This window comes from Corvus hawaiiensis, chromosome 15 (assembly GCF_020740725.1).
Source record: "Corvus hawaiiensis isolate bCorHaw1 chromosome 15, bCorHaw1.pri.cur, whole genome shotgun sequence".
Lineage (NCBI taxonomy): Eukaryota > Metazoa > Chordata > Aves > Passeriformes > Corvidae > Corvus > Corvus hawaiiensis.
In genome coordinates this window covers 17182417-17210396 of record NC_063227.1, presented here as the reverse complement: position 1 = coordinate 17210396, position 27980 = coordinate 17182417, and the positions used below count along the sequence as shown (strand labels likewise).

Below are 27980 nucleotides of genomic sequence, written 5' to 3'. Positions count from 1 at the left end.
GATGATGGAAAGTTACTGGGAGACAGCAGAAGAAAATGACACCGTTTGCCAGTTTGTTCAGCTACAACTCTTGTCTTTTTATTTTCAGGAAACACTTTCTGCTATTCTGCTTTTATGGGTTATTCAGCCTGGACCTCTCCTGTTTACAGAACTGAGCCAACCCCTTGGATATGATCTGCCTTGTGTTTGCAAGAACTGCAGTAACAACCACACATCAATAACGTCTCTCACTGAATCCCACTGGATGCTGTATTTTTCCCTGGTCAGAAGTGGTTACGTTTTCCTTACCTGTTTGGGAAGATTAGTTTCAATTGGAAATTAAAAAGATGGCTGAGGAAGAAAAACTATCTCTAAAGAAAGAAATTCAGTTTGGTATTAATGGATATATTCCATCAGTAAAACTATGCATCAGAAATGAAAATGTCCCCAAAAGTTATTATGCTTGTTTAGACAACATGCAAATAAAACACATGTGACTGGTCCATGAGAAAATAAAAGCTGGATCCCTAATGGAGAGCTGCTGTCAAATAAGAGCCACTAGGAAAGCCATAGACTCAACCTTACCTTTAAATTAGTTGACTGGAAGTGTAACAGCCTGTTGCAATTTTGTAGTACAAAGACCATGTTAGCTGCAGGCAGCAGCATTTTTGCATTCCTGAGCTACAAGAAATCTTTCCTTAAATTTTATATCTAATTTATCTTAGTTTTTGGTCTAATCAGCAATTAAATTTGAAAGAGGATCCCTAAAGAGAACATGCCAGTTGAAAATATACATAATAACAAGGAGAAGAATGATAAGCTCCAGAAGTGAGGTGTTTATTGGTATCCTAGGAACAATATTAATACACAGATCAAATGACAGATGAAATGGGTCGCAAAGAAACACGTTACTTGCAGACTTTAAATTGTGATTCAATGGCCCAGCAAAGCATGAAAATGCGACCAGTGCTACTGAAAAGGAACAGCCTGGACTCGGCGGATTTTCTGAGACACCCCCAGCACCGCAGGACCAAATCCCAGCAAGTTCGGTTCAAGGATGATGGTGTCAGCACCAAGGCAGAGCTGGAAGCTAATCCTGCCCGGGACACAGCATTCACAACTGGAAAAACAGAAATATTTAGGGATCACAATTTCTTGCTATCTCCATCTCCAACTTTTCCAAGGGCTCAGAAGGGGCTTCGGAATATTGCCATACAAACTTCTCCCAGCCTCAGGAAACACTTCCCAGTTTTTAAAAGGAAAAAGCTGACAGTAAGCAAATCACTGACAGAAATGCCAGCGGAGCCTACAAACTCTATCCAGGTAAATGGCAATCTTTGTGAACCAGACATTCTGTGTTCAGAGCTCTGTTACTTAAGAATAAGTGATCACTTGGAGGATGGATGCAGGAATAGTGAGGTGGGCTTGGGTCAAAGATCATCAAAAGCACAAAGCAATGGACCGATGTACTCAGATGATTTCTCAGTGTCAGACAAGACGACTGCGTCTACACAGGTGCCTGAATACATTCATGTGAGTTTTCCACGAGACAGAAACGTTTCCCTGGATGCACCAGACACAACCATGGTTTCAAGTAATTCACTGCATTCTTCTACCGTCATCAACAGCAACGAAAGTCACGAAAACAGCACACTGTCATCTGATTCTGAAAAAGCAGAGCCTTGCCTAAGCAATTCTACGAACTGCAGTGAATGTAACCCCCACTCTGCTGCTCGGGAAGAGGAGAAAAGTGATTCTGAGCCGCCTGTAGCCAGCAAAGATGCCAGCAGTAAGGAAACTACTCCACTGTCACCTCCATCAAATCACAGCTCATCTCCTTGTTTCCTCAGAGACTGTCACCAGGCAGGAGAGCACAAGCCAGATTCCAGCTGCGTGACATTACCAAGTGAAGATCACCCAATGGTGTCACTGACCAGCAGCAATGCATCAAAACCATGTCTGTCACGTAATACTGAAATCGAGAAAAATTCCACCCAGTCAGATGTTTCCCAGTGCAACAGCTGTTTAGAAGGATTTCACATAAAGTCTTATCCGCCAAGGAGTGAAATAAACCTGCAAAGCAACAAAGAGATTAACGAAATAAATCAAATTCACTTGGCACATGGAGAACTCTGTGCCCTACAAGGCAGGCTGCAGTCTGTAGAGGAATCCTTGCAGTCGAACCAGGAGAAGATTAAAGTCCTTTTGAATGTAATCCAAGATCTGGAAAAATCCAGAGCCCTCAGTGAAGGGTATGGTTCATTTTTAATATTAGTAATTCATCAGAAGTGTAAAGTAGATGTTAACATTCTTTTAACTTTGCTGCTGAAAAACACAGCTCTTCTGGTATTTAAAGATGAGTTTGCAAAAACGTGTCTTATGCCCTTTTTGTGGTGCTTGGGCCTCAGCAGAGAAGCAAGTCCCTTTGTAGTCTGGCTTTAGCTGACACTGCCTTTACTAAACCCAGTGCAAGGCCCAGCTTAACAACTCCCCTTTTCATTTAGATTTAGGGTGTTCAAAGCATGGCAAGGTCAGATACGCACGGAGTGCCAGACATGCAGACTGAGAACTAAGGACAGAGCATGTGAAGGCTGTCAGCAAGAACTCACTTCAGACCCTCAGATTTCAGAGCGGCCCCTTTCTGCACCCCCATAACAAAGCATGACCTCTATCTATTGTCAGTATGGTGACACAGGGACTGATAGCCAAGGCTGCAAAAAGTATTCATGCATTATTATGCATTATAAAAAAAAAACCCAAAAATAATAATACCAAAAATGCAACTAACATCTAAAGATTGGACAAAGTTAAAATAGAATTTTAAATATTTTTCTGCTCAAAACAGATTTCAGAATATCCTAATAGAGCTTTCCAAACTATTGACAGCATCTCTTACAGTAATTGCACCTAGGATACACTTTAAAGTTCTGTTTTGTTGCAAAGTAGTATATACCCATCAAACAATTTATCTTTGAAAAACTCAGAAAAAAATAGAGGGAATTATGGTTCCCTTATACTTTATTTTTTTAAGATGAAACAACAAGAAGACTATGTTACCATACATTTACTTTAATGCTTAGCACAGGCGTAAGTGATGTGCACACATCACTTATGTGTGCAAAACTGCACCGTGTGTATCAATTGTATTTACTGATTACAATTAATGAATAAATCAGATAATATTCCACATTTCCACAAACTGTGCAAACATCACAAGAAGGCTGCACTGAGGGTTTTGTGTAGGTGCAGTTGCAGAAATAGCCCAGAGCATGACACTGCTGTGCTCACACCATCCAGCATCAGGGCTTTGCACTTGTTCTCACATGGGCAGAACTCTCAAGATAGAACTAACTGTGGCCACAACTTTATATATACCCCAATTTTCTTACAGCTTCTGAAGGAAAAAAAAGAAAAAAAAAAAATCTATTTTGAAGAATTTTTTTCTTTTTCCAAGTATTTTAGCTGGGAATTGAAGTGAACTTCTTTTATTTCTGTTGAATGACATTCCAACTCACAATTCAAGTAAGAATTTACACTCATTAAAAATCTAATATAAATCAAGTTGGCTTGTGATTTTACTCCATACATATTACCTTTTTTATCTGGAAACATTAACTAGTAATGTCCATCTGGATGTTAGCACGAAAATACTTTCATTAGCTTTCACTGTGCCCACAAAAATTCTTGTTCTAGATAAGAGTTCCCCCATACAATTCAGATCCAGCTACCCTCCCTCAGAGGGTGGTTCCATATGGTTTTCTAGCACCAGATTTGCAACAGCTTAAACACAAGAGACAAAATCCATGTAGATAGACTAATAGCAAAAATGCAACACTCCAAACCCCAAAAATTCAGGAAAAAGCAAGATTAGAGGCAGGGATCCAAGTATGTCTCAGGCTTAAGAAGTCATTTCTCTCTTGTAATCTTCATCCAACCCCCACCCGACTGTGGTTCCTCAGGAAGTGACAGAACAGAACACCCACTCCCTCTCCCCTGCATGCAGTTCTCTACAAGACACTGCACAGGTTTCAATTATGTTTGCAAATCTGCCCATAGCAAAGACTAATTTGCAGTGAAGCACAGTCAGATTATACAGCAATATTTATAATCCATTTCTGTTCATTTACCACATGGTTGAAGAGAAAAAATTTGTCAAATATCTTGAAGTGTCTCTCTGAGATCCAATGAGAAGCTTCAATCCTCCTTGGCAGATTCATCTCACTGAATGTTCCAAGCACTTGTATAGATAGCACAACAATGCACATGAACTCCCATTTTTCCCAAAACAATCAGAAAATTATTTTGGTACCAACTGATCTCCCCTAATTCAAATAAAACTTGTTAAGTATAAGTGTTACACTTTCTTCAGACACAATGAGCTACCAATCTCAACCTGTTTCTAGTGCAGATTTCTACATCATAAAAGTGTTTCAGCTCTAGTTCATGTTAAGCATGAAAAGTCACTTTTCTTGTTTTCTCAACACTCCAAATTTGTATCTTATCCACAGTGAAAATCTGACTTGGTTATACTCAAATAGGAAACATGTCAATGGAAGACTGGAAAGCATAAGGACAGAGATCAGACTGATTCAGCAAATGCATGGATTTTCAAATACTTGAAAATGTGTTTGTTAGAAACAGTCTCATGTCTATGTGTTTTCATAACAGGTATTCATACCAGAACCCTTAACAGCATGAAGTGGGAAAGGTGCAAGACAAGGCTCATAGGGTTTGGGGTTTTTTAAAGAAACCTTCCAACTTAGAATTTGATACTAGAATTTTTAGTAGGGCTAACAGAAGTTGTGAACAGGCTGGCTTTTGTTCATAAAAGAATCAGAGCTGTGTTATTGTATCTATAGCTCCACATCTCATGAGCTGCTGTCTGTTCCAGGCGTAACTTCTACCACACTGGGCAGGACCTCAACAACTGCAGCACCTGTCAGAACACGGCGTGCATCATTTACAGGTACCTCGCTCCCTCGCACGGTTCTGTCCTGGCTGGGCATCCCTCTAGTTGCACAAAACAGTGTTTTGCTCACACTTATGAAATATCTCAACTGTGACTAACCCAGTTTTTAAGAAAAGACCAAGTGGTTGTTTGACCCCAAGCAGAAAACAATTCACAGTGGTGTTAGCTGAAAGGAAAGGGAGACTGGACTTGGGAGAATGCAAACAGAAATTTCCCACAAAGGCTCACAGTGTTATTACTGGCATGCTTTGAAAATCTGTGATGCCATTTCTGATGATGAAATTCCTCTGTGTGATACGTTTTTAAAGCCAGGGTTTCTGTAATAATTTTAGATCTTAAAGAAGATAAACTCTTGGTTCTCTGAATGCCAGTGAGCTACAGCTACAGTTCATGTTAACATGCAAAATAAAATCAAAATTCCCACAATTTTCACCTCAGTTGTTATTAATTTCAGAGAGTGCAATTTGAGTGTAAGATACTTCAGATTTAAAGTGCAGCTCATGCTAAGCCCTTATGACCAGAAGGCTTTGCAGGGCCGTGTTCTGGAAGCTGTACATGTTTCAAATGCTGTGTCTATACAAACACACTGTAGGAGCCTTCAGCTGTCCAGACATCAACCCAAAAGCCAACAGATACAAAGTCTTGGTTTACTGCACATGTAGCTTGTCCACTCAGTAAGGAATTTTTTGAAGACATTATCTAATCTCTGCAAGCTCAGTTATGAGGCAGAAAACCCACACCTTGGGTTACTTGATTACATTTACAAAACTAAAGGGTAAGATAATGTCTCTTTTAGGTTGAAACTTTTTCTTTCATTTCAAAGAAAATAGCAGACCATTATCTTCAAGAGTTTGTAATCACTAAACCTTTACTTTTTTAATAGAAATACTCACATGGAAGTGTTTTTCACACATGTTCTGCATGAACCAAATTTCGTAAAGAGCTTAATAAACTAGACACAGCACTAGAACCTATTGTTCAACATAACAACTCAGTCCCACACTGAAGTCCTAAACCTCTGGTAATGGAATTTCCAAGTAATTAACATGTCACAAATTAAACACCACAACTCCTCTGAGACAAAGCTGTAGGTCTTCTTCACAGCCCACTGGATACTCTGGGAAGTTGTGTGACATACCCAAGAGCACAGATTGTATCCATTAAAAAGAAAAAGAAGATCCAGGACAAAACAGATTTCCTTTACTTGGTCATTATCTCTGAACAAACAATCTCTGTATTTTATGGGACTAGACATGAACAGATCACTCCCTAGAATTTGTATACAGACTACCCTTGACCACAGGATGCCTTCTCTCTTCTGAAAAATACCCCGTGTTTTTAATTTTACACAGTTTCAGAGCAGGAAAGATCCTGAACAACAAGCACCATCACTCAAAGGGAAGAACAGAGGAAGTAGGAAAACATGAGGGGCCTTTTTGATTTACCAGGTAGTTTGCAATGGTAATGATGCCTGGAGGCTCATGGTGCAATGATTAATAGAACATGTACAGAACACAGTTGCTATAAAAAGTTTCTGCTTTTAAGAGACAAACACGAGACAATAAGGAAACAACAGTTTTTGATTTGCAAAGGTGTTCCAGGGGATGTGGTTATGAAAAAAAGCATTCTGAGTGACTAATACTTGAAGTTCATTAGACAATATTCTGAAAGAAGCAATTGTTCTCAGTGTTTGCTCTCGACAAACACATGCAATTCCTGTGTTTTATGTGGCCTAAAATGTCCGTGCAAATATTTTCCCCCTAATATAGCATCCCAGTTGCAATTATAAAATCAGGTGTTTTATCCTGCTCCCAGTTTTCCTGCTCTTGAAGAACCTCACTCCCCACTGTTGCAAACCCTGCACGTGGAGTGCTGGGTTGCTGTCACTGAACCATCTTTATCACACACAGTCCCCGAGTCAAACAATGCATTAATCTCACAGAAATCCCCGTGTGGATTACACTGATCACTAAAGTAATAAAGAGCTTTTCAGCCTAACAGTGACTGTAAATTTGGATTTATTAACTACCCAGCAGGGATTCCAGCCTTGGGATTTTCCATCCAGATCATGTAATAGAAATGTTTGTATTATAATAAACAAATGCAAGTAGCAACCAAAACCAGTTATCATAGGCAGTATTAAATAAAGACTGAATTGACCTCCTGCCTCTGGAGATGATATCTCCAACATTAAATTTAAAACTCTGAAGAAGGGCAGAAAAAAGGAACATGAGCAGATGCTACCCTTACTTTTTCTATCAACCCAACATTTCCTCTCCAGTACTCGTGGTCTGTGAATACTGAAAGGTATTAACTTGCAGTTTTCGTAATAAGCTGATGAAATGCAACAGACTCTGATTTTGTATCACTTCCTTCTGCTTTTTTTTAATATTTATTATGCATTGCTTCTTGTTCAAGAGATTCTTCTACTCTTTTATAAATGAAAATAATCCCCCTGCTTTCTTTTTACCAGTTGAGTTATATTATTTAATGAAAAACCTCAAAACACATGAATTAAGGGAAACAATCTTCAAGTTAATTTTAACACACTATTTAATGATGTTTATGGATTCTGTATAAAAATACTCACAATTAAAAGTGTTTAAAGATTTGCATATTGACTAACTTCACAGATTTCTTCTGATCAGTGCAAAAGTCAGATTCAGGGCCTTGAAGTGACATCCCAACCCCCCTCAGATGATGCTCTGTTCCTCCCGTTATAGCAAATACAACCTTTCTCCTCCCCCCTGCCTCCTAAAACATTCACAGCAGATACAGCTGATACAACTCACTCTCCTGCCCAGAAAACATGATTGAAATAAGGACAATACGTACAATACTGCTTAGTCCCTGTCCACACTGACTTTTTTTTTGAGCCTTACATTTATTTCTATGCACTCATCTGCTGTTATCTAATTAACATCCTGGCTCTTGTTTGCCATCAATAATAATTAGGGATTACAATGGAGGAAATGACTTCTACTTTCCTGTTAACTAACACCACTTACCTCAAAGACTTACATATCGGCTTAATTTCATATGTTTTTGTTCCCAGCCTGTGTCCTAGTAGGAGCCATTTGCATTTAACAAAGTTAAGAATGTGAGAGCTTTTAATTGCAAGCATATGACTGTTAGATTATGGTATCAAAAACTGACCTTTGAATAAAACACATTGAAAGGTCATCCTAGTACATTTTCATTGTGTCTCCCTTAATTTTTGTCCCATCGCTTTGGGCACAATGTTGGAGTTCTTAACTCACATGAAGTAAAATTTTTGCTCAAAAAAAAAAAAATTAAGAGGTGAACTTATTTTCAAAGGAACAACCCCTAAACCCCTTCTGTTTACCCCAGGCTGTATTGAATAACACCAAGTTACTCTGATGAGGGAAGCAGCCTTTCCACATGCTCTTTAAATGGGGAATTCTTCATGTACTAGTATAGCTCTCTCAATTTTTTTTCCATAGTGTAGAATATGACTTCAGACAACAAGAAGGAAGATTTCATCAGATTTTGAAAACACTGGACAATGCAGAGCAAAATCCACCTTCAGCTTCACCTCAGAAGCCGCCACCTGATCCTCCAGCTCCCGAGAAAAAGGAGTTAAGGAGAAAAACAAAAAAGGTGAAAAGAAAATGCTTCTGGTGGATTTGACTTCCTCATGCATCCTTTTACATTTCAAGAGACACTAAAACAGAAAGAGCTTGAGAGCACACACCTGAAAATGTGCTATTATGAAATCACAAAGGTTAAGAATGTTTAATTAGAGTATCTGAAAAATCAAAATAATTGAATTTATTCAAATCATCTCGCTGAATAAAGGTGCATGAAGATACTATTTTCAAGAAAATAAATGGTTTCTTTCAAAAGGAAGTTCTCATGTTTTTCCAAGGACACTTTCATACGCTTTGTAAAGACCTTTTTTTCAACTTTCCAAAAATAACAAGGTTTAAATCTCTACTTTAAAAAACAATTGTAGGCAAAGTTAGCATGTCACACAGCCTTCATTTCCCATTTAGAGGCAACATGGACTAAAAGCAAAAAAATTCATTGAGCTTTGAACAAACCACATCATCAAGAACAAATTCAGGGAAACCTAAGTTGTTCAAATTAATCTCTCCTCAAAGGAGACAATTGTAATTATTTCACATCCCCACTGAGATATTTTTGTTGCTGTCATCTACTACTGAACAACAAACAAAAGAATTTCAGGTTAAGTTTTACTCGATCCTTTTATTTGTTCATTGTGAAAGGCACCATTTAGAAGTTTCAGCCATTTAATGGACTTTTCTGAAAAGAATTTTGGGGTTGTAAAACAAGAGAGTGTCACAGTAACTCTTGTGTTGAACCCCTACTCAAGCACGGTCCAGTTCAGTGAATTTGAGTTGTGAGTATCTCCAAAGACGAGAATCCTCAGCTCCTTGAGGCAGGCTGTTCCAGGGTGTTCTCCTAACATCTACTCCGAATTTCCTGCATTCTAATTTGTGTTCATTACATCGTGCTCTGTCCAAGTACACCTTCAAGAAGAACTACATGGATAATAAGACCTCTCTCCTAAGTCTTCACTTCTAAAAGACTGAACAGATCCAATTTTCACTGCCTCTCATCTCACATGCTGCAGCCACAGCTGTCCTGGTGGTGTCCCTCCAGGGATGATGTCCTTCATACACCTGGAAGCCTAAAACTGGACACGGTTCCTCAGAAGTCATCACACAGCTGCTGGATAAAGAGGAATAACTATCCTGGCTACTTGTCTTACTGAATCACTTGCCCAGTCTGTCCATTTAAGACCTGTATTGCTGTACCAAAATATCCCAAGATTTTTTTTGCCTTAAGATGTAAATTAATAGATGATAAAAAATGGAACATAAAAATAATATTTAGTGAACTGATCTGTATTACACAAAAAAATTTATATATGCTGAAAAGAATTTATCAGATGTCAATACAGCTACTTCTTTCCTCCAGAAATACTCAAGTTACCATTAGCACAGGTTGTGCCAATGGAACCCAATTTATGATTGGTGATACTATTATTTTACTAATGAAAACATGGTCACCTTTCATATGGGGGGGCAGGGGGAAAAGGTTTTCCAATGCAAGTTTAGTGGAATGTAGTGCAGACCTTTTCTTAGAAGTGGCTCTGGTTCAGGGTATTCCATAGATTAATTGCTTCATCTTATTTTTCTAAGTCATCCTGTATCATGTCATGCTAAACCATGACAATTGTGCAATGTTACTTTTAAATGTCTGTACATTTTTTGTACACTTCTTTGTTCCTTGAATTCTTAGGGTTAATTACACATTTGAAAATACATTAAAAACAATTTTGCACAGAATAATTTTGCCTGGAAGAACTAATTTCTTTATGAAACGAATTTTTTAGAAGAAAGTATGCAATATGTCATGGCTTAATTTATCAAAATTCTAAAGGACTGACACTTAAACAACATTTCCATGTTAATTTCAGTTAGTACAGAAATGACAGGCGCAAAACTACTTCTATTTTAGAGGCTCTTCAGAAGGAAATTAATTTTTACTAACATGTTTTTAGATGCCTCTAGTGAGACAGAACAGCTCTTCAGTAATAGGTTGTGGTTATAAAAAAGGTAAGAATTAAATGACTACATGAGAACTCAAGTACATGCACTGCTTGTGCTGCTGTGCCAACAGCATTTCTTTTTTGCATTAGTCTCTATAATTGATGCAGTGAAGGATTTATTAGTGTATAAATTATTCTTGTGTATTGAAATAACATTTTAAGTCCAATATCCCCTGTGGTAAAGTATAATAATAAGCAATACGAAGAGCTGTAACACTAGTCAAACCAGCAAGATTTTTTTCTGTATTGAACCAATTTTTAATAATTTATTATAGAAAAGCAATCTTTTTGCCTTTCTTTTTGTTGATAAACACCAAAAGCACTCATTTTAAGCAATCTTATTTTTGGTTTGCCCACATAATGCATATGATGCCTTCAATCTATTTTCAAAGGATCCAGATCATTTAATTTAAACAAACCACAGCACTTTGGTTCACCACATAGCACTAATCAATTCCTGGGGTCAGCAGAACTAGGCAAAACAGAAATACTCTTTTTAGTTTAAGAAAGTCCAACCAAAGGTAGTTACAAGTAAGGGTCTAAGTCTTTCTTTTGGCCTGAAGAAACATCAATACTCCTAAAAAACTGAAATACACAGATTTAAGTGCTTACAGATTTCATATTTTAATGTCTGAGTTTGGTGGAATTCAAAACTGTAACCAATTTTTCATCCTTAATCTCCTAGTCACAATTAGCTTCTGTTTTCCAGATTCCTGAATCGGTTGTTTTTGAGTTCTCTCTGTCAGTCAAGTCTGGATCATCCACATGTGGATATGGAATTGTGTTTGTGACCTTTGCACACACAGCAGCAGGGAGCCACTGGAGGCTGCCAGGCCAGCCGAGCCTCAGCTCCCACTGCTGCCATGCAGGAACATCCACTTGGCCTCTCAGCCTTCCCTGTGCTCAAACTCACCCCATTCAAGGCATCTGTTTTCCTTGACAGAAAATATGAAATTCCAGTGCTGTGAGAGCACTTTCCTTCAGGAAGGCTGCAAGGAGTTTTTACCCCCAGTCATTCCCATAGTGCTTGACACACAAAAAGCTTTCTATATAAAACTTGAAAGAGAACGTTGGGACAAAAGGCTTTTTTTCTACCAAAAGGTAATGGGGGGGAAGTGTCAGTCACGGATGCACCAGGAACAGGAACAGTGTAATGCTTCTTAGATGTTTTGTTTAGATTTAAAAATATGTATATCTTAGCAACATAAAATAATTAAAATTTAAGAGCTTTGTAGCACGTAATTGGAGAAAATTTGCTATATGAAAATATAATATGAAAGCATTGGGGTTTGTTTTATTGTTTAATATTTTAAAAACATTTTCATCATTAATTATTAATTCTTATGGGAAATAAAAAATTACCAGATACACGCTACACAATTTATGGTGTGAAGATTGGAAGAGCAGTAGAAATTGGTAGACTGTTGGAAGATAAAAGTACTGGCTACAAAAAGTTTCTCTGGTTTACAAAATTACTGTCTAATCCTTATAAACAGCTCCCAGAGCAGGAAAGAAATGTTAGAAATACAAACACATTTTTAAATAAAATGGAAGAATTACCCACAAACCCCCCATAAGTTGTAAAAAAACCCCAACAAAAAACCCAAACCACAGCTACTTGACTGCACTTGATTATGAAAATATTTAGGGCTTCTGAGGAATTTATATTTAAATTATACATGCTATATATAAAACATTGCACAGAATGCAGTACATTCCAAAATTACTGTATTTGAAATTGTTGTTTGATGGAGTCAAACTCACTTTCTTTAAAAATTAAAAATGTTTGAATAAAATACTGTTTTGTCTGATGTAAGAGCAGTTCATGTAGGGCTTGTGATGGTTTTGTGCACTATAATAATCCTGCCAGCATAGACACACACCATCTTCCTAATGGCACTTAATCTGATGTATGTTTTGTATATTTCTAGGCCCTTTAAATGTGATGTTATCTTTTTAAATAAAGTGAGATATTTTTATTAGGTTTCAGGAGTCAATTAATAATAAACAGTATTTAGATTCCAAAGGAAGGGAACAGCTGTTCTTTGGGAAAAGAAAAATGAATGTCAGACTAACAGGCATTTCATGGAATCATTTTGCAGCATTTCCAGGTAGACCAAGGATGTCAATTTGAATATCAAATGAAAAAGCTGTAAGCTTTTAGCTAGACCATGGGTATATTTCAACATATCAAATTCTCCAACCAAGGCAGCTCTGGAAATAGTTTCTCTGGTCATTATCTGCCCACAGAGAAAGCTCTAGAGTAGCTTTGCTTAACAGAGTTCACAGATTTCTTTTTGGCAAAGTTTTATTTGTACAATATTATATATAAATACTGTCTAAAAACATCTCTGTGTAGCATAGCTACACTTATTTCATCATGTTAAACTGATATTGTGAACAAACTCAAGTTTGAAAGTACTAAAGGAAACCCTTAAGATGCATATGGTGGATTTACAATATTTCTATTTACCTAACCAAGCCAAGACTGAAAACAAGTATTGCTGTGTTCTACACAGTTTATAATTTTGACTTCTGTAATTCCTGTAGGAGGACTTCACAGCATGACAATGACCTTTAACTAAAAATCTAAATTTCATGAAATATTCAAGGTAAAGATTGCATAGCCAGTTTCACGTGATAAACTTGTCCCTCTTCACAACAAGTTTAGAAGCAATTCTACAGCTACAAACAGCCGGGGGTTTGTGGGGTTTTAAGAGTGAAAACAACCAAGCAGCTGTTAAAGCCTTCAGCTGCTAAACCACAATGAAGGCAAGAATGGCATTTAACTAAGTCTCCCCCTGCAGTAGCTGCAGAGAGCCAAATTACCTTTCCACCACCACCTCCTTCTCCTGGGGAGATTGTTTCTTTCTGAGCCTGACTCTTCTCAGTAATTACATGAACACAGCTCCCAGCAGGCACTTACCAGCTAAGCCCAAGGCAGAACCTTCCCCTTCCCTTTCCCTTTAACTGGCATTGCAGCAAGAAAAGATCCAGGCAACTGTAAACCCCAATCTCTGCCAGCAAGCTAGAGGATTGTGAAAAGAGCACCTGAATATGAAAATTAACCTGCTTATCACTGTCAGAAAGCAAAAAAACCCCTCAGGTAAATCAAATCTGGTTATCTTTCAGTGCAAGGCATTTAAACTTGCAAGGAATTACAGGTCTTGTAAATTGTAACCATTGTTTTTATCAGCATAAATCAGTATTAGCATTACTGTCCAGAGCATTTTCAAGTTATAGAAAATTACACTGCAGAAGTTAATAAAAATAATTGCAATATTCACAAACACAGATTTAAGAATCTAAAGAGTAACCTTCTGTCCTCCTGGAAGGAATAGATTTAGCCCCATTTGAAATGTCATTTATAGCTGTATAACATCAGCTATGCAGTCCAGCTGCAGCAATTCCATGTATCCCACCTGTACTTGCAGTTTCCCACATTTCAGCAGCTTGAACTCACCTAAGCATTCTCCAGGACATAATTCCTGATGATCTGCTTCATTTTGAAAAGATCAAGCATTCAGGCTTTCACAAAAAGTTTGACCCTCTCAAGAGTGTTAAAGCAAACCTGAAAATTAACTTGGTGAACTAAAGTAGCACACAGAGCATGGAAAAAGCTTCTTTTGCCAGTTCTTTCTGAATACAAAAGACTTTTGTTCATTAAAAACAATTTATTTGCATGTAAAAGGCTATTCTGTTGAGAGGTGTTGCCTCAGCTGTAGAAAACATAGCAATTTATTGGAACTCTGCTTTGACAAACCTCTAAAATGCCCAGTATACACATATGCATAGGTGCTCATGAGCATAATTAGAAGGAAGAGAATTGCATTTCAAAACTCACTCTGAATTTGTTCTTTTCAGGTTAAAACAGCTGAAGAAATTACAGTAGATGGGAGGGGGGAAAAAAAAAGAAACATTTTCCAAGCCATTTCAATTTACTGTAACCAGCTTGTTTCCTACTGGTTTCCTAATGGATCTTTTATGCAGGATTACAACAGCTTCATTTTGCCTCTTCATGTGCTGTTTATGGTATCCAGAAATACTCCTTAATAGACTGGTTAGGTCATCCCCAACACTCATATCATGCTTTCCTTGTGAGTACAGAAAGCATTTTCAAACACTAGAGAGAACTGAAAGGGTCACTGATCTTCATTCCAAACCATTTCCTGTTGTGCCCATGGATGTGCCCGAGGGTTACACATGAACAACAACAGCCTGGAGTTCAGATAAACAGCTACAGTGATGTCTCAAACCTGCAGATGTACCACCAGGGAGTTCAAAGCAACCACTGGCAAATATTTCCTCTGAGGAGCTCGATCAGTCTCCTCAGTTATTAGGAGAGTAATCAGGAGACACACGTGCTCTGGCTGGCAATGATCTAAAACTGTTATTTTGGCTTTCCAATAGAAGTAAACAGGGAAAAGCTGGGCATTTTAAAAGGCACACAATGCACCTCTTGTGGCTAAAATCATCAAGTAAATGATGCTATGATTTCGCAGAATAAAATAAATCTCCAAGGACAAACCATTAGAAAACATCTTCCCATAAGTGCCCAGTCTGAAGGGCAAGCTCTGAATTCCTGATGAATTCCTCGCATTCTCAGGAATAGTCTAAATCCAGAGGGAGCACTCAGGAGATGCGCACTTAAATCTGAATAAATTGCAGGATCTGTCCTTGAATACAACTCTTAAATCATGGAACCTCCACAAAAAAAAGTCTCAGGTAAATGTTCTGTGCCAGCACATGCCTAGATTTTTTTTTTTTTTTTTTTTTTTTTTTTTTTTTTTTTTTTTAGTTTTACTCAGAAAATGTCACTTTAGATTAGTAGAAATACTCTTTACAATGTCTTAAACCATGTTCTTTATGCAGATTTGTAAAAATTTCTTCTCTTTTGCAAATATCAATTAACTTTCTATTTATCATTTGTTCTCTTAAAGAATGTTCAAATCTCACAACCACACTTCAAAAGACTGTGACTACAGTGTCACAGCTGAATGACAAAAAGACTAAAGCTTGAGACTTCTTATTTTAAATTTGAAAAAAATAATTCTCAAGAAATCCACAAAGACTATATATGCATTTTTTTCCAGGATAACTATAAAATGAGTTTCAAAGCATGGAAAATGCATTAAAATATTACTCACAATTAATGGATCTCGTCCCATTGTAATAACAGTTCTGTTCACTGTGCGTAGTAACTGCACCATTATTTCTTGAATATGGTGATAAGTTGAAGCCTGCAAATGAAAAAAACCAGAGTTCTGGTATTAAAATCATATCTCTTTTAAAAGTAAGAAAAAACCAATTATTTCCATTTTGTCAGTTCAAGTTGTACGATGTAACAGCCCCACTGCAAGAGAAACACTAATTCTTCTTGCTCACATTGTTCCTTAGTTCCAGCAACTTCAGTGGAATACTCGTGGCCAATTTCAGTCCAGTTTCACCTCAATCTACTCCACAACTGGTTTTTGTTTCAAACAGTCACTTCCCATCTCTCACTCAAGGCACTCCTGTTCTCCCCCTTAGTGAGTAGTCTGTAACTTTACCCTGGTACAGTTAATTGAGGCAAATTGTCCCACAGCTCCCCACATCTGTCAGTGCTCTCAGGGCAGGCTGGAGCTCAGGAATTTTCTTAGCTGGCAGTCACAAATATAGAGTTATTAAAGGAGAAAGTTGTCTTCATTTAGCCAAGCTGCTCTGGGAGGGCACAAACTGGGGATGGTTGGCCCAAGTACTGCTCTCATTGCCTGAAGAAGGACATTTGATTATTTATTCTAAAACCCTGAGCAAATGGGAACAACCTTATGTTCACCACTTTCACTGACCTTACTCTGATCACTCGACAACTTGGGAAACCAGCATGCAACAAGGAAGAAAAAGTCTAAACAAATTTCTAGTAGAAAAGGATATGTAGCTTCCACCAAGACCCTTATTTAATGTCAGATATCGTATGGAAAGAACACCACAATCACAGAACCACGGCAAGTTCTTCATAACGTTTTAGGTAGCTGAGCCCCAATACCATTCCAGGAGAAACTGTTTCAGATTCTGTTTTTCCTCTGAGTCAGCCAATGTTTTCTCCATTTTTTCCTCCTGTTCTGATTGCTTTGGATCAGTCCACACACCTCATAACAGGAACCTTCCTCACACCTAGCAATTTATTTACTATTACCATTTAGTCCTCTTGTATCCTTTGATAATGACACATAGAAGCTTAAGTGATCTCTTCATCTGTCACAGCATTTCAGAAGTTGTTATATTCTATAAATGAATAATGTATTTGCAGAATAATTTGTTTGTGTTTGGTGTTTCCTACTTCAAAATTTCACTTTGTCTGGTGCAGTCCTATGTTTATAACACGACTACACTTGAGAGTGGCTGCACAGAAGACACATTTGTTGTTGTTAGTTTTATAAAGTTGTTTACCACTATAATAATAAAAAAAAAATCAACAGCCCAAACTGAAAAACTGTATAGCAGCACTTAGCACAGGGATGTAATCAGTTCATTAGTTTCCCTTTTTTTTTAAATTCAAAAATGAGGGCTCATATAATGTAAGTTAACTTCCACATTCCAGTATGTGCTATACCATAATTAGTAACAGTTCAGAACATTGCATAATGAGTTTTAACATTTAGCCCTGACTCCATCATTAAAGATGAGCTCTATTCTTAATTCACAAGTAGCACATCACAAACCTCTCCTGGAAAGACTATTACATATGCTCAAGCACATAAAGGTTATTTTCTGCTAGACCTTTGAATTTTCAGAGAAACATTAGCAAATGAAATAAAATGGTTTCTTTATGAAACTGAGACTCCCTTTCTTCTTGATAATCTAAGAAACAATTAGGCATTCAATACTGACAATGCAAAATTAACAAAAATTCTTTTCACACATTGTCAATACAAGAGATTTCAGCTTTTATTTTAACTTAAAGCTTCTAGCTCCAGAAGATAGTCTAACAGCCCACTGCAACTTGTGCTTTTTCAGATCATATTTCTCTTCAAAAGGATGACATGGGAAAACCCACCATCATTTGGCTTTGTTCCGTTGATTAAGCATAAGATATTTTAGGAGCTAAATTAACTTATTAAATTTTCATATATAAATGTTCACTTGGAAAACATTAACTGTATTATTCCATTTAATTAAATATGCTGATCAAAAACATATGTTTGTCTTTGCCGTTGAAAAGATTTTCCAGGTGACCAAGGCATGGAACAATCGGAGTTCATACTCTGCAGGCAGGTCAGCAGGAGGGAGTGTTCTCACAGAGCTCTAGCACCTTCACGGTCCTTGTTGGGCTGGATGGCACATATTGGTACACAGATTAGTTAAGAGAAAACCCAAACCAAGCAAAATTTCACTCTCTTGCCAAAATATCTGCGCAAGGTAAAAGCAGATAGCTTTGATTTGATTTTCATCTTCTATTTAAACTACTACAGGATTGGGACAGAAAAAGGAATTCTGCTTCAGAGTCAACCCTGCACTTCAGATTCTGATGGAGTGTTTGTTTATTTGGACAAACAGGGGCTCACTGAATGGCTGCTTGGGAGTTCCAACGTTACACAACCTGTACTCGAGGTACCCACTTGGAAACACTTCTGTGCATTCATTTCAGCCGTCCCTGCTGTGTCCCCTCTCAAACTCTCACCCAGCTCTACTCTCCTCCCTGGCGTGGGGCTCAGTGAGAAACTCAGCAGGCCTTGGCACTGTGCAAGCAGTGTTCAGCAATAACTGAAATTTCATCTCTGCATTATCAGCACTGTTTTGGTCACAAATCTAAAACATGGCACTCTATGGGCAGCCACAGAGGAAATGAGCTCTACACCAACCAGATCCTGTGTGCTCACTCCCTGGTGCACCCAGTTCTGTAACTTGTATTGCTTCTTTAACACACATACAAATAAAGGCACATATAGAAGGATAACAATTTTTTTTTAAACCATGGTTCATAATCCTGCATTGTTTTGGCTGAAAAGTCTCCACAGAGGACCTTAAGGTAACAGGCCCTGAAAGGACATGCAGTATTCCTGACTACATTCCTTTGAAACTCTCTTTTGCTAAAGCCTTAAAATCTGCCATAAGTTAGGCAAAAGCTTTAGAAATTTCTTTACAATTCTAAAATGCTTCCAGGCTTGTTTGCTAGCATTTGCTAAACAGCTTAAAATGCAACTGCTGCCAGTTATTGACAATGCACAGAACAGGAGAAGATTCTTCATCTCTCTTGCACTTACAGTCTCAGCCAAGATTTCACTGTAGATTCCAAGAGAAAGCATTAACCATTACATTTAATTTTGTAGGCACTATAAATAAAAAATTGTTCTGATTCAGTAAATATTAAGGCATAGCATATATGTTAGATTAGAGACAAAGTCACCTCACGAAGCACAGTCAGATTCCATGAAAAAGTGTTGTAAAGAGGGAAAAGGGAAGTGGTTTTAATTAAAACAGAAACAAAAAGTCACAGATTTCACCATGACCTTCATCAATGACTTGCAGTTCTGAGATTTAACTGTATTTCACAGGTGCTTGAAGCACAGTCTCAAGCTATGAAGCTAATTTTAGACATGATTAAGCCAAAACAATGCCATCTATGTCCAAAAGTTGTTTGCTGGAGAGGAAACTTAAAATCAAATCTCAGCATCTTACTGAGATGCCCAACAGTGACTGTCTAGTCATAAAAATAAACACTACACAAAACAGAGTTTTTAACAACACACTAGCTACCTGCAGAACCCAGCAGTGAGGCAGCAGCTGAAGAAAACAGCATTTGAACACAAGGATCTGATGATTCCCATGTTCCCACTCACTAAACAATGTGAGACAAAACAGTAGACCAGAGCTGGTAATACCAAAATATCTTTTCCTTTGACAAAGAAAATACATTCTTCAAAAATTCTGTAACAACTTCAAAGATCACCTCACAGTACAAATTTTCACCACACAAAACAGAACAACTACTGCTGTTTGTTCTTCCCTGTCCTTTGTGTGCATTTTATTTCTGGTGACTTTCACAGAATAAATGAAATGTAAAAATATCAAAGTTAAGTTTCCAAAAATTTTGAAACCAGGTTTCTCTACTGAGATGGAAAAACCAGAAGGAATAGGACAGGGCATTGGTGTTATTAATACTGTAAAGTGATGCTGCTACTAAGGGCTGAAGCTTTTTCCTCCAGCAGGTCAAACATCCATTTTCTTAGAAAGAGGCTAAGGGATACAGGAAATGAACTGTTGAATGGAAAAGTGCATTCATTTTAGGGTTCAAGTGTAATCCCAGCAGAAATGACTTGGTTAATTACCAAACTTATTGTCTGTATCTAGATCACACTGCATATAAAGGCATCTTGAAAGTCAGTGCCTAAACAATAACCTGGCCATATGTGAACCCTTTCCATTTGCCTACAGGTTACAAAGTATTTACTGCTGCAAGGCAAGTACAGCCTCGAAACAAGATTTCTCACTTTAGCTGGAATATATAAATATAAAATTATACTCCAGAGAAATCTGTAGTGGCTCTCAAAGAGAAATGACTGTGATCCTTGGATACTGTGGTGTTCCCCTCCTTTGCTGCTTTTTCCTCCTTCAGATAAGTCATCTCAACAGCAGATTTTCAGTACTGAGGCAGGATCAGTGTTTTGTTAAAAAATGAGATCTTAACCCATGGATTCTCACTCAAGGAAAGAAAAAACTACAAGTGATGGCCACGCATTTCCTGTTGTGGTTACAAGCCCAGGTGTTACGGTTAATGACACATCCTTAATTTATTCTAAAATCTGTATTTTCTCTGACCAGCAGTTGTATTGCCAGAGGCAGGCCAGGGTATGGACTTTTTGCAACAGAAGCATCTGGTTCTTCTGTTGATATCCCAACTATCTACAATATTTCTTAGACTCAGGAATATGATGCCTCCAGAGGACTGATACCACTGCTGATTTAAAGCTGCCCCAAGGGGCTTTTCTCCCTATATCAGAAATGCATCAGTATTCCTTGCAAGCACAATCTGTAGATAACTGTGACCCAAACATCTCACAGATAATCTCCAGTTTACTTTCCTTGAAAGAAACTATTGAAGAAATGCCACTTCTCTGGAACAAATGTCAATATATAATTTTTTTAATGCACGCATTTTAAATTCTCAGCAATTCTTCTGCTGCTCTGCATAATGTTCCCACTCACACAAAGATGAGCTACAAACCCATATTTTCAGTAGGCCCTAATGAGTCTTTGACATGTCAGCAACTGCTGCTGTGGATGGTAACTGTTAAATTCAAAAATAAACTTCATTTATGTGGTACACACAGAGAGCCCCATCTTACTTTACAATTGTGTTTACCTTTTAAAGGATACAGTAACGAAACTGGTTACTTTGCATTATAGACTTATGAGATGATAACTTCAATTTTTGCCTCATCATGTTTTCACCGTTTCTCTTAAGAATTACATTTCAAATTCAAATGTTCCAATACCTCTTTGGTATCCCCTTGGATCAGTCCCTCCTGAACTGCTTAAGTCTAAACCAATGAGGCAAATAGCTCATAATACACATGGAAAGATTGCCCTGTGCAAATGGAAAAACCTCTGCAGTAACAAAGATTTTTATGAAATCAAGATATATACTGTAATGATTCCATTTACTAGGAAATGATCCAAGGAGCCACAGTGAAAAACTCCCAAAATGACAACTTGCCCTAATCTAAAGTCTGCAAAGTTTGAACACATGTATTGGAAAACTATAGCTGAGAAAAAATCAGCACAGAAGAAATTACAGCTTTCTTAATGTAATTAGTTATGAGGTTTTCTCAGAATAAATCACTCAAATTATTGAGAAGCTTCATTGAATAACCTACTACTCATTAAAAAGTAACTAAAAGTCAATTCAATATTCTCTCAAATGAGAAAAAAAAGAACCATCCAGATGAAAATTTCAGTGTTCCAAAATTTCAGAAGTCTGAGAAAGAAACTACAGTCTCCAAGTGAAATATAGTAAAGAGTATTCTGTTTTACCCAGACACTGCTGAAAGCACAAACCATACCTCACCACATTGTACAGCATCTGTGTCAGAAACTACAGGGGCTTTTGTGAGAGCAACAAGATGAAATTTGAAATTTATTCTGAATAATTAAAATAATTACAGAATAATCAAAAATTTATGTTTGGAAGGGACCTTGAAAGGTCATGTAGTCCAACCCCCTGCAATGAGCACAGATATCTTCAACTGGATCAGGTTACTCAGATGTCAGTATTAATCTTTAATACCTCAACTGCCCTTTCATTTAAGTTTATGAAAAATAGGAGAAAAGTTCAATTTGCCACTGACTTGTATTAAATATTTGAAAGAGATTAATCATCATCAATAATTTACTACCTAATCAGCTCAAGCTTTCTACAGACTTGGGCTCTCTATATCATCATCATCAATACTTACAGGGTCTTGACAGCTCAGAACCTCCAGGATACTATTAAGTAATTCAACGCAGTACTTCCTCTCTTGGACCTGGAGCTGCTGATCCTCCTTCTCTTCCAGTAATTCCCTCAGCTCTTTTGTAATCACAGGAAGCAGAATGTCCCTGCATTCTGAAAGAAAGCATATTATCTTAACAACAAATATAAATCAAATACTGTGTGCAAATAAACCCTCCCTCAAACAGTGAAACACAATATGCTTCAACAGCCACAGTCCCAATGTGGAATTGCTGATTTTCCAATTGTGCCTCATTAATATTCCATACTTGTGCGGTATTTTCATAAGTTAACAGTATTTTCATATATTAAAACCGAAAGTTCCTGATAAAAATAGTTTTCTTCAGTTAAATTCTGAAGGCTGTTCAGCTTATATCAAACACTTGGGGACAAATTACTCACTTACACACAAAGCATCTGGAAATTAATTGTGTTTAAGTAATGACAGGATTTTAATGTGAGAAAATTACTGCACTTATTAACTTATTTCTGAAAATAAGACTCAAACAGCAGAAGAGAAGTGTTCTATGTGCATCATTTTGAAACATATCTTCTAAAGGCACATAAAAGAATGCAGACAAAGAGAAGACTCTAATGAAAGGCCTACCAAGATTGTGATAGTGAGAGCTGTGCATACATTCATCCTTATTTAAATTTAAGGAAGCTGACACAAATATGAAGTTATGTTTCAATATCACCCATACATTGACTTTTTAAGAGAGAGGTGCTTATAGGAAATGTCAGGAGTACAAAATACACAAATTTGATAGAACTTTAATGAGAGCAATATCTATCTAGGAATAAAAAGTATCTTTTATTTTTTAAGAATGATTTGGAGCACCTGGACATACACTGCACTCCCTGATAAAGCAGTGCATTGTGAGACATGGTGAAACTGTATCCATTGCGATTTAAAACAAGCCAGGGGCTCAGAATCCCCCCAAAATAAAGGTGCTAGTACATACAGAGAGAAAGGAAAGAAAGAAAGAAAAAGAAAAGAATGGAAAGTAGATTATAAATGTCTGAATTTTGCAGATGAAGCAACAGAAGCAATCCATGCAGATTATTCTTATTTGAAGTAACAGCTCCAAACTAAATGAAGCCAAGAGCTTTTAATCATGTCTGAAGAGCAGCATAATTTGTCGCCTCAGAAAGCATCTCTACCCTTGGTAACTATTTCTATAATACTTATTCCAAGCTACAAGACAAATCTAACCCAATAACTAAGTTACAAACTCACCAGTAAGACAGCAGTTAAAGAACACATATCAACACGAGCCCTGTTTGAACAGCAGCATAAAAATGAATTTCACACAGCCTACAGTTCTTTATGTGCCCAATTCTGCACAGACACACTTCTTGCAGGCTACAGATACCCCTCTGAAGCAGAAACCAAAGGGCTGTGCTCACAAACCACATAGTGGAGCCCAGCAGCAGGGGATACCAACACTCCTAAAGCACTTCTGTGTGGATTTGTGCTCATGCAGGCAGAGAACACCTGCGCTCCAGAAGTCAGTACTGGCAGCTGGTCACCAGCTGCAGACAGCAAATACTATAAGTTTTCTGAAACTGAGATGTAATTCAGTAACTAGCAAAAACTTTCTTGATTTGCTCCTACAAACTGCTTCTAACTCATTCTAAATGCAACAAATCCAGTGCTATTAGCTTAACTAAAAACTAAACCAAAGAAACATCATCAGCAACCAAAAAAGTTACATGCAATACCTTAAAAACTTGCTAAAATGTGATAGGATCTTTTTAATACAGGGTTGATATATTCAGTCAACAAATAACTGCAAATTATAAAATAGATTATTAGTTTACTACTTTTGAAAAAGCTAGTAAACAAACTTAAGTTCTGTTTTCATTATTATCTGTGGAGACTGTCCTTCAACAGTTATCCAGGTTATCCAGGGGGAACACAGTTCCTAGTATGATCAGTTCAGAATTCATTCATCAAGATTCTGACCACCCCAAAAATACTTAAGCTGTATTTTGACATAGCATTTATTGCTAACCTAGTTCCATTTCATGGTGCTTACGAGAAGGACCGTAAGTGCAACAGTCTTACTGAAAGATGGCACACATTTAACACATTTTAAAGTGGATCAGATGAAATTGAAAAATGGACTCACAACCCAAGCAAGCAGTTGAGGCTGGATATAAGGAGAAACCTCTTCCTCACACAGACAGCCAAGCAGTAGAACTAACAGGTTGCACAGACTATCCTGGAAAAACCTCGTCTGACCTCACAGCTGACCTCATGCTGAGCTGGAGGTTGGGCTGGACACATTCCCAGATTCCTTCCAACTCAAACTATTCTATGATTCTTGATTGCTAAAACTGCTAATCAATGGTAGTGTGGCAGTAGCTTGGTGCACTGAAAATATCAGTTTCTAATCCTCAGAACCTGAACAGAGCAGACAACTATGGGTAACGAGTAAGCAACACAACACAGTAAAAAAAAAATCACAGGAGACTCTGAATCTCTGGAAAATGAACAGAGACTGTCAGAAAGTCAGGAACAAAGTTACATATATTCCTGTGTACATAAATGATGACATTTTTGGGGCTTGCCATTTTTTTATCTGTGGACTCAAACATCAAGGTGTCCTATATCAGAAGAGATGATATCAAACTCATTATTCTAAAGACAGGTAGGAGAAACCCAATTCTTGCCATTTGAATCCCTAGCACTTGCACAGCATCTGTAGTGAGGCGTAAGAAATGTTTCACATATATGTAACCTGTATGAAAATACACATGCAGTAAAATACCTCTTTTCTAGTCTCCACTCTGCTCCACCCCCCTGTTCCCTTCCAGATTCTCTGACTGTGTGCAAGATATGCTGAAGGAAAGATTCAGCACAAGCTAAACCCCATTTCTCCTACAGCATTGTGGATCCCATATACCAAGCAAACCCTCGGCAGTAAAACTCACCCACATCCCTCTCCATGCCTGTCTGCAGCTACAGCAGAGTTCTACCCATGGCAACACTTTGTGCCACAAGTTCTCAACTCTCAACCTGGTCCATATAAATTACACTTTGTACAGGGATTCATAACTTACTCCAGCAATCTGAAACAACACAGTAACAGCTACACCTAATACAACACAAAGATGGACCTATTTAGACAAGCACATCTAACTAATCTGGAATGACAAATAGAAGTACAGATTCCAAATCAACAGTATGTAAGAAATTTAGCTGGCAATTCTTTCCCCATAACTACCATTCTTAAAAATAGTGCCTTGAAAACACTTCCACTTCAAAAAACATCACTAGGGAGTGCTATGCTAACAGGCTGTTCATAGCAGCAAAGTTCAAAGTCACATCACATTATGTGACATCTCAGCCACTTTTCACCTCTCACAAAGAGAATGGAAGGTTCTTGGCACATTCCGGTTTCACATCTGCCAGGATAAACATACTTACTGCTCTCACTCCTTCAAAATAATATCCAGCTCAATTTTAAGCTATTAAGATGTCCCTTTGAACTGCCTGACAGCTAGCAAATATAAAAATTCCTTTTGGGTAGCTTTCAAAGTTACAGGGAGCAACTGGATAATAAAAACCTGTACCTAACGAGCTTATTTTCAAAAGTAAAGTAAGAGACTAAATTGAGCAAAGTCACTGATCAAGAGGAACCCTGTCTTTTAGATAAAGTACATTTTTAATTTGTCTTCGTATAGAAAATAAAACCCTGGGATTCAAGGTAGGTGTTATGAAAACATTAATCACCAAATTACTTGTGCCTTCACATGTCAGTGACACCCATTTGCTCAATAATCAGGAAGCATAGATGAGATCATGACTAACAAGTTGCAGTGGACACCTTAAAGAGGAGCGGAGGCAAGCTTCACTGAATTTAAAACTCCTCCAATACAAGCCCTCAGAAGTCAATTAAAGCTTCCTACCAGAATGCAAAATGCCTGCCCTTGTCTGTAACTCATTAAAAACCACACATGTGTATTTTAGTGAAAGAATCAAGTCTTTGACATAATTTTTCTTCCATATAAAGCCATTCCATACTCCTTAAACATGGAGAAAACAGGGTTGCTTGCATAGACCAATTTTCCTGTTGTACTGAGACAACAGTTGAGGCAGAAAGTGCAATTGATTTCCTTCAGATTTTAGAGCTAATTACTCTACAAGCTTCAGTACTCCCAGTTGTACTTTGCAATATAAATTAAAATTGGATCCATATTTGATACATACAGAATCTCTTAAAAGGACAAACTATGCAGCTGATCAATTATTTACAGTGCATTTTCAGATGTGGACAATGTTGAAACATCAAGCCACATGGAAATTCAAGGTTGTTTAACTAGTCTTAGCTAAATTGTTTCCTTAGGGGAAAAAAAAAATCAAACTTGCCATTGATAATAATACAAAAAAATCAATAGATTTTAGCAAGAAAATTCAATTTTTGGTGTTAATTAGTTTGGCTAATATTAAAGCTTTATGTCTATATTTTTTGACTGGCTGCTAGATAAACTCAGCTTGTTAGTTAGTACAGGAGAAGGAATTTTATAATGCACTTCTAGGATATTATTGATGAATAGAAGAAAAAGAAAACTAATTAGGTTTTATAAGACACCTAGCAGTTGAAGTCATCTCATATGAGAGTGTAATTCCAAAATGTTCTGAAAAACACACAATCAAAGCAACTGGAAAAGACCTGTATTCATAGCAAGGAAGACCTGATCTCATCCTGAGCCTGCAGGTGGACTAAAGTAAACATAAACCTGTAGTCATGTCTTTGTATCTTTGAAAACCCAGTAAAACTATTTCACTAGAACATTACACAAAAGATGAAATCCTTGTACTGTCTTAGGACAAGCAAAAGTTTATTGAACCAGTACACAAGTTTCAGATTATAATACTAAGGTATCATTGCACAAGTTATGTAAGGAAAATGAACCAAGTTCTTATTTAAACATGAGCAATTCAATGGCCTGGGAAAAGGAGAAAAAAATTAAGAAAATTGTGGAAGACTTCAATTGAGAAAAATAGCCAAAGTAAAACTTGATGTTGTAGTTGATGATTTAGACTCATCACTGGATGCACCCTCAGCAAGGCTGCAGATGACACTAAATTGGTGGCAGGAAGGCTCTGCAGAGGGACCTGGACGAGCTGGATCAGTGGGCTGAGGCCAGCGGGGTGAGCTTCACTGAGGTGAAGTGCCAGGTCCTGTGCTCCGGGCAGGAAGGGACCTGGGGGTCCTGGCTGACTGTGGCTGAACATGAGTCCAGGTTTGCTCAGGTGGGCAAGAGGCCAAGGGCACCTGGCCTGTACCAGCACTGGTGTGGCAGCAGGACCAGGGCAGTGACCTGTGCTGGGCACCATTGAGGCCACACCTCGAGGGCTCTGCCCAGTTCTGGGCCCCTCAGGCAAAGAAGGCACTGAGGGACTGGAGAGAGGGCAGAGAAGGAACGGAGCTGGGGAAGGGTCTGGAGCACAGGTCTGATGGGGAGTGGCTGAGGGAGCTGGTGGGGCTCAGCCTGGAGAAAAGGAGGCTCAGGGGGGACCTTCTACCTCTACAACTCCCTGAGAGGAGAGTGGAGGGAGGTGGGAGTTGCTCTCTCAAGTAGCAAGTGATAAGCAAAAACTGTCTCAGGGGTTGTCCAGCCCTGGGACAAGCTGCCCAGGACAGTGATGGAGTCACCGTCCCTGGGGAGATTTAAAAGATGTGGGGATGTGGGGACATGGTTTAGTGGCAGACTTGGCAGTGTTAGGTTTACAGCTGGACTCAATTTTAAGGGTATTATTTTCCAGCCTAAACAAATCTCTAAGTCTGTGATGAAGCAATTCACATTCTCACACCTCCTCCCATGCCCCAAGAAAGCTCAAGACAGACAAGGGAGAGACAGAGAGGGGGGAAGATGCCTATTTAAGTACTAGCTGCTTTCTTTTCAGCTTGACAAATAATGTAAGAACATTCCCAGCAACATCTATTCTT

The 27980-nt window shown here is 37.9% G+C and overlaps 2 protein-coding genes across 2 annotated transcripts in view; one reads left to right on the top strand and one right to left on the bottom strand.

The window, feature by feature from the left end:
* The window catches only part of INSYN2B (inhibitory synaptic factor family member 2B), a 31844-nt gene extending 19318 nt beyond the window's left edge, over positions 1-12526 (top strand). The window contains exons 2-4 of the mRNA XM_048319745.1: positions 89-2231; positions 4871-4945; positions 8413-12526. Coding sequence (XP_048175702.1) covers positions 856-2231; positions 4871-4945; positions 8413-8599 — 1638 coding nt within the window. The 5' untranslated portion in view covers positions 89-855 and the 3' untranslated portion in view covers positions 8600-12526. The remainder of the gene's footprint in view (positions 1-88; positions 2232-4870; positions 4946-8412) is intronic.
* DOCK2 (dedicator of cytokinesis 2) overlaps positions 1-27980 on the bottom strand; it is a 157431-nt gene that overhangs the window by 79063 nt on the left and 50388 nt on the right. Inside the window, exons 26-27 of the mRNA XM_048319744.1 lie at positions 21983-22131; positions 15695-15787 (exon numbers count right to left, since the gene is read on the bottom strand). Coding sequence (XP_048175701.1) covers positions 15695-15787; positions 21983-22131 — 242 coding nt within the window. The remainder of the gene's footprint in view (positions 1-15694; positions 15788-21982; positions 22132-27980) is intronic.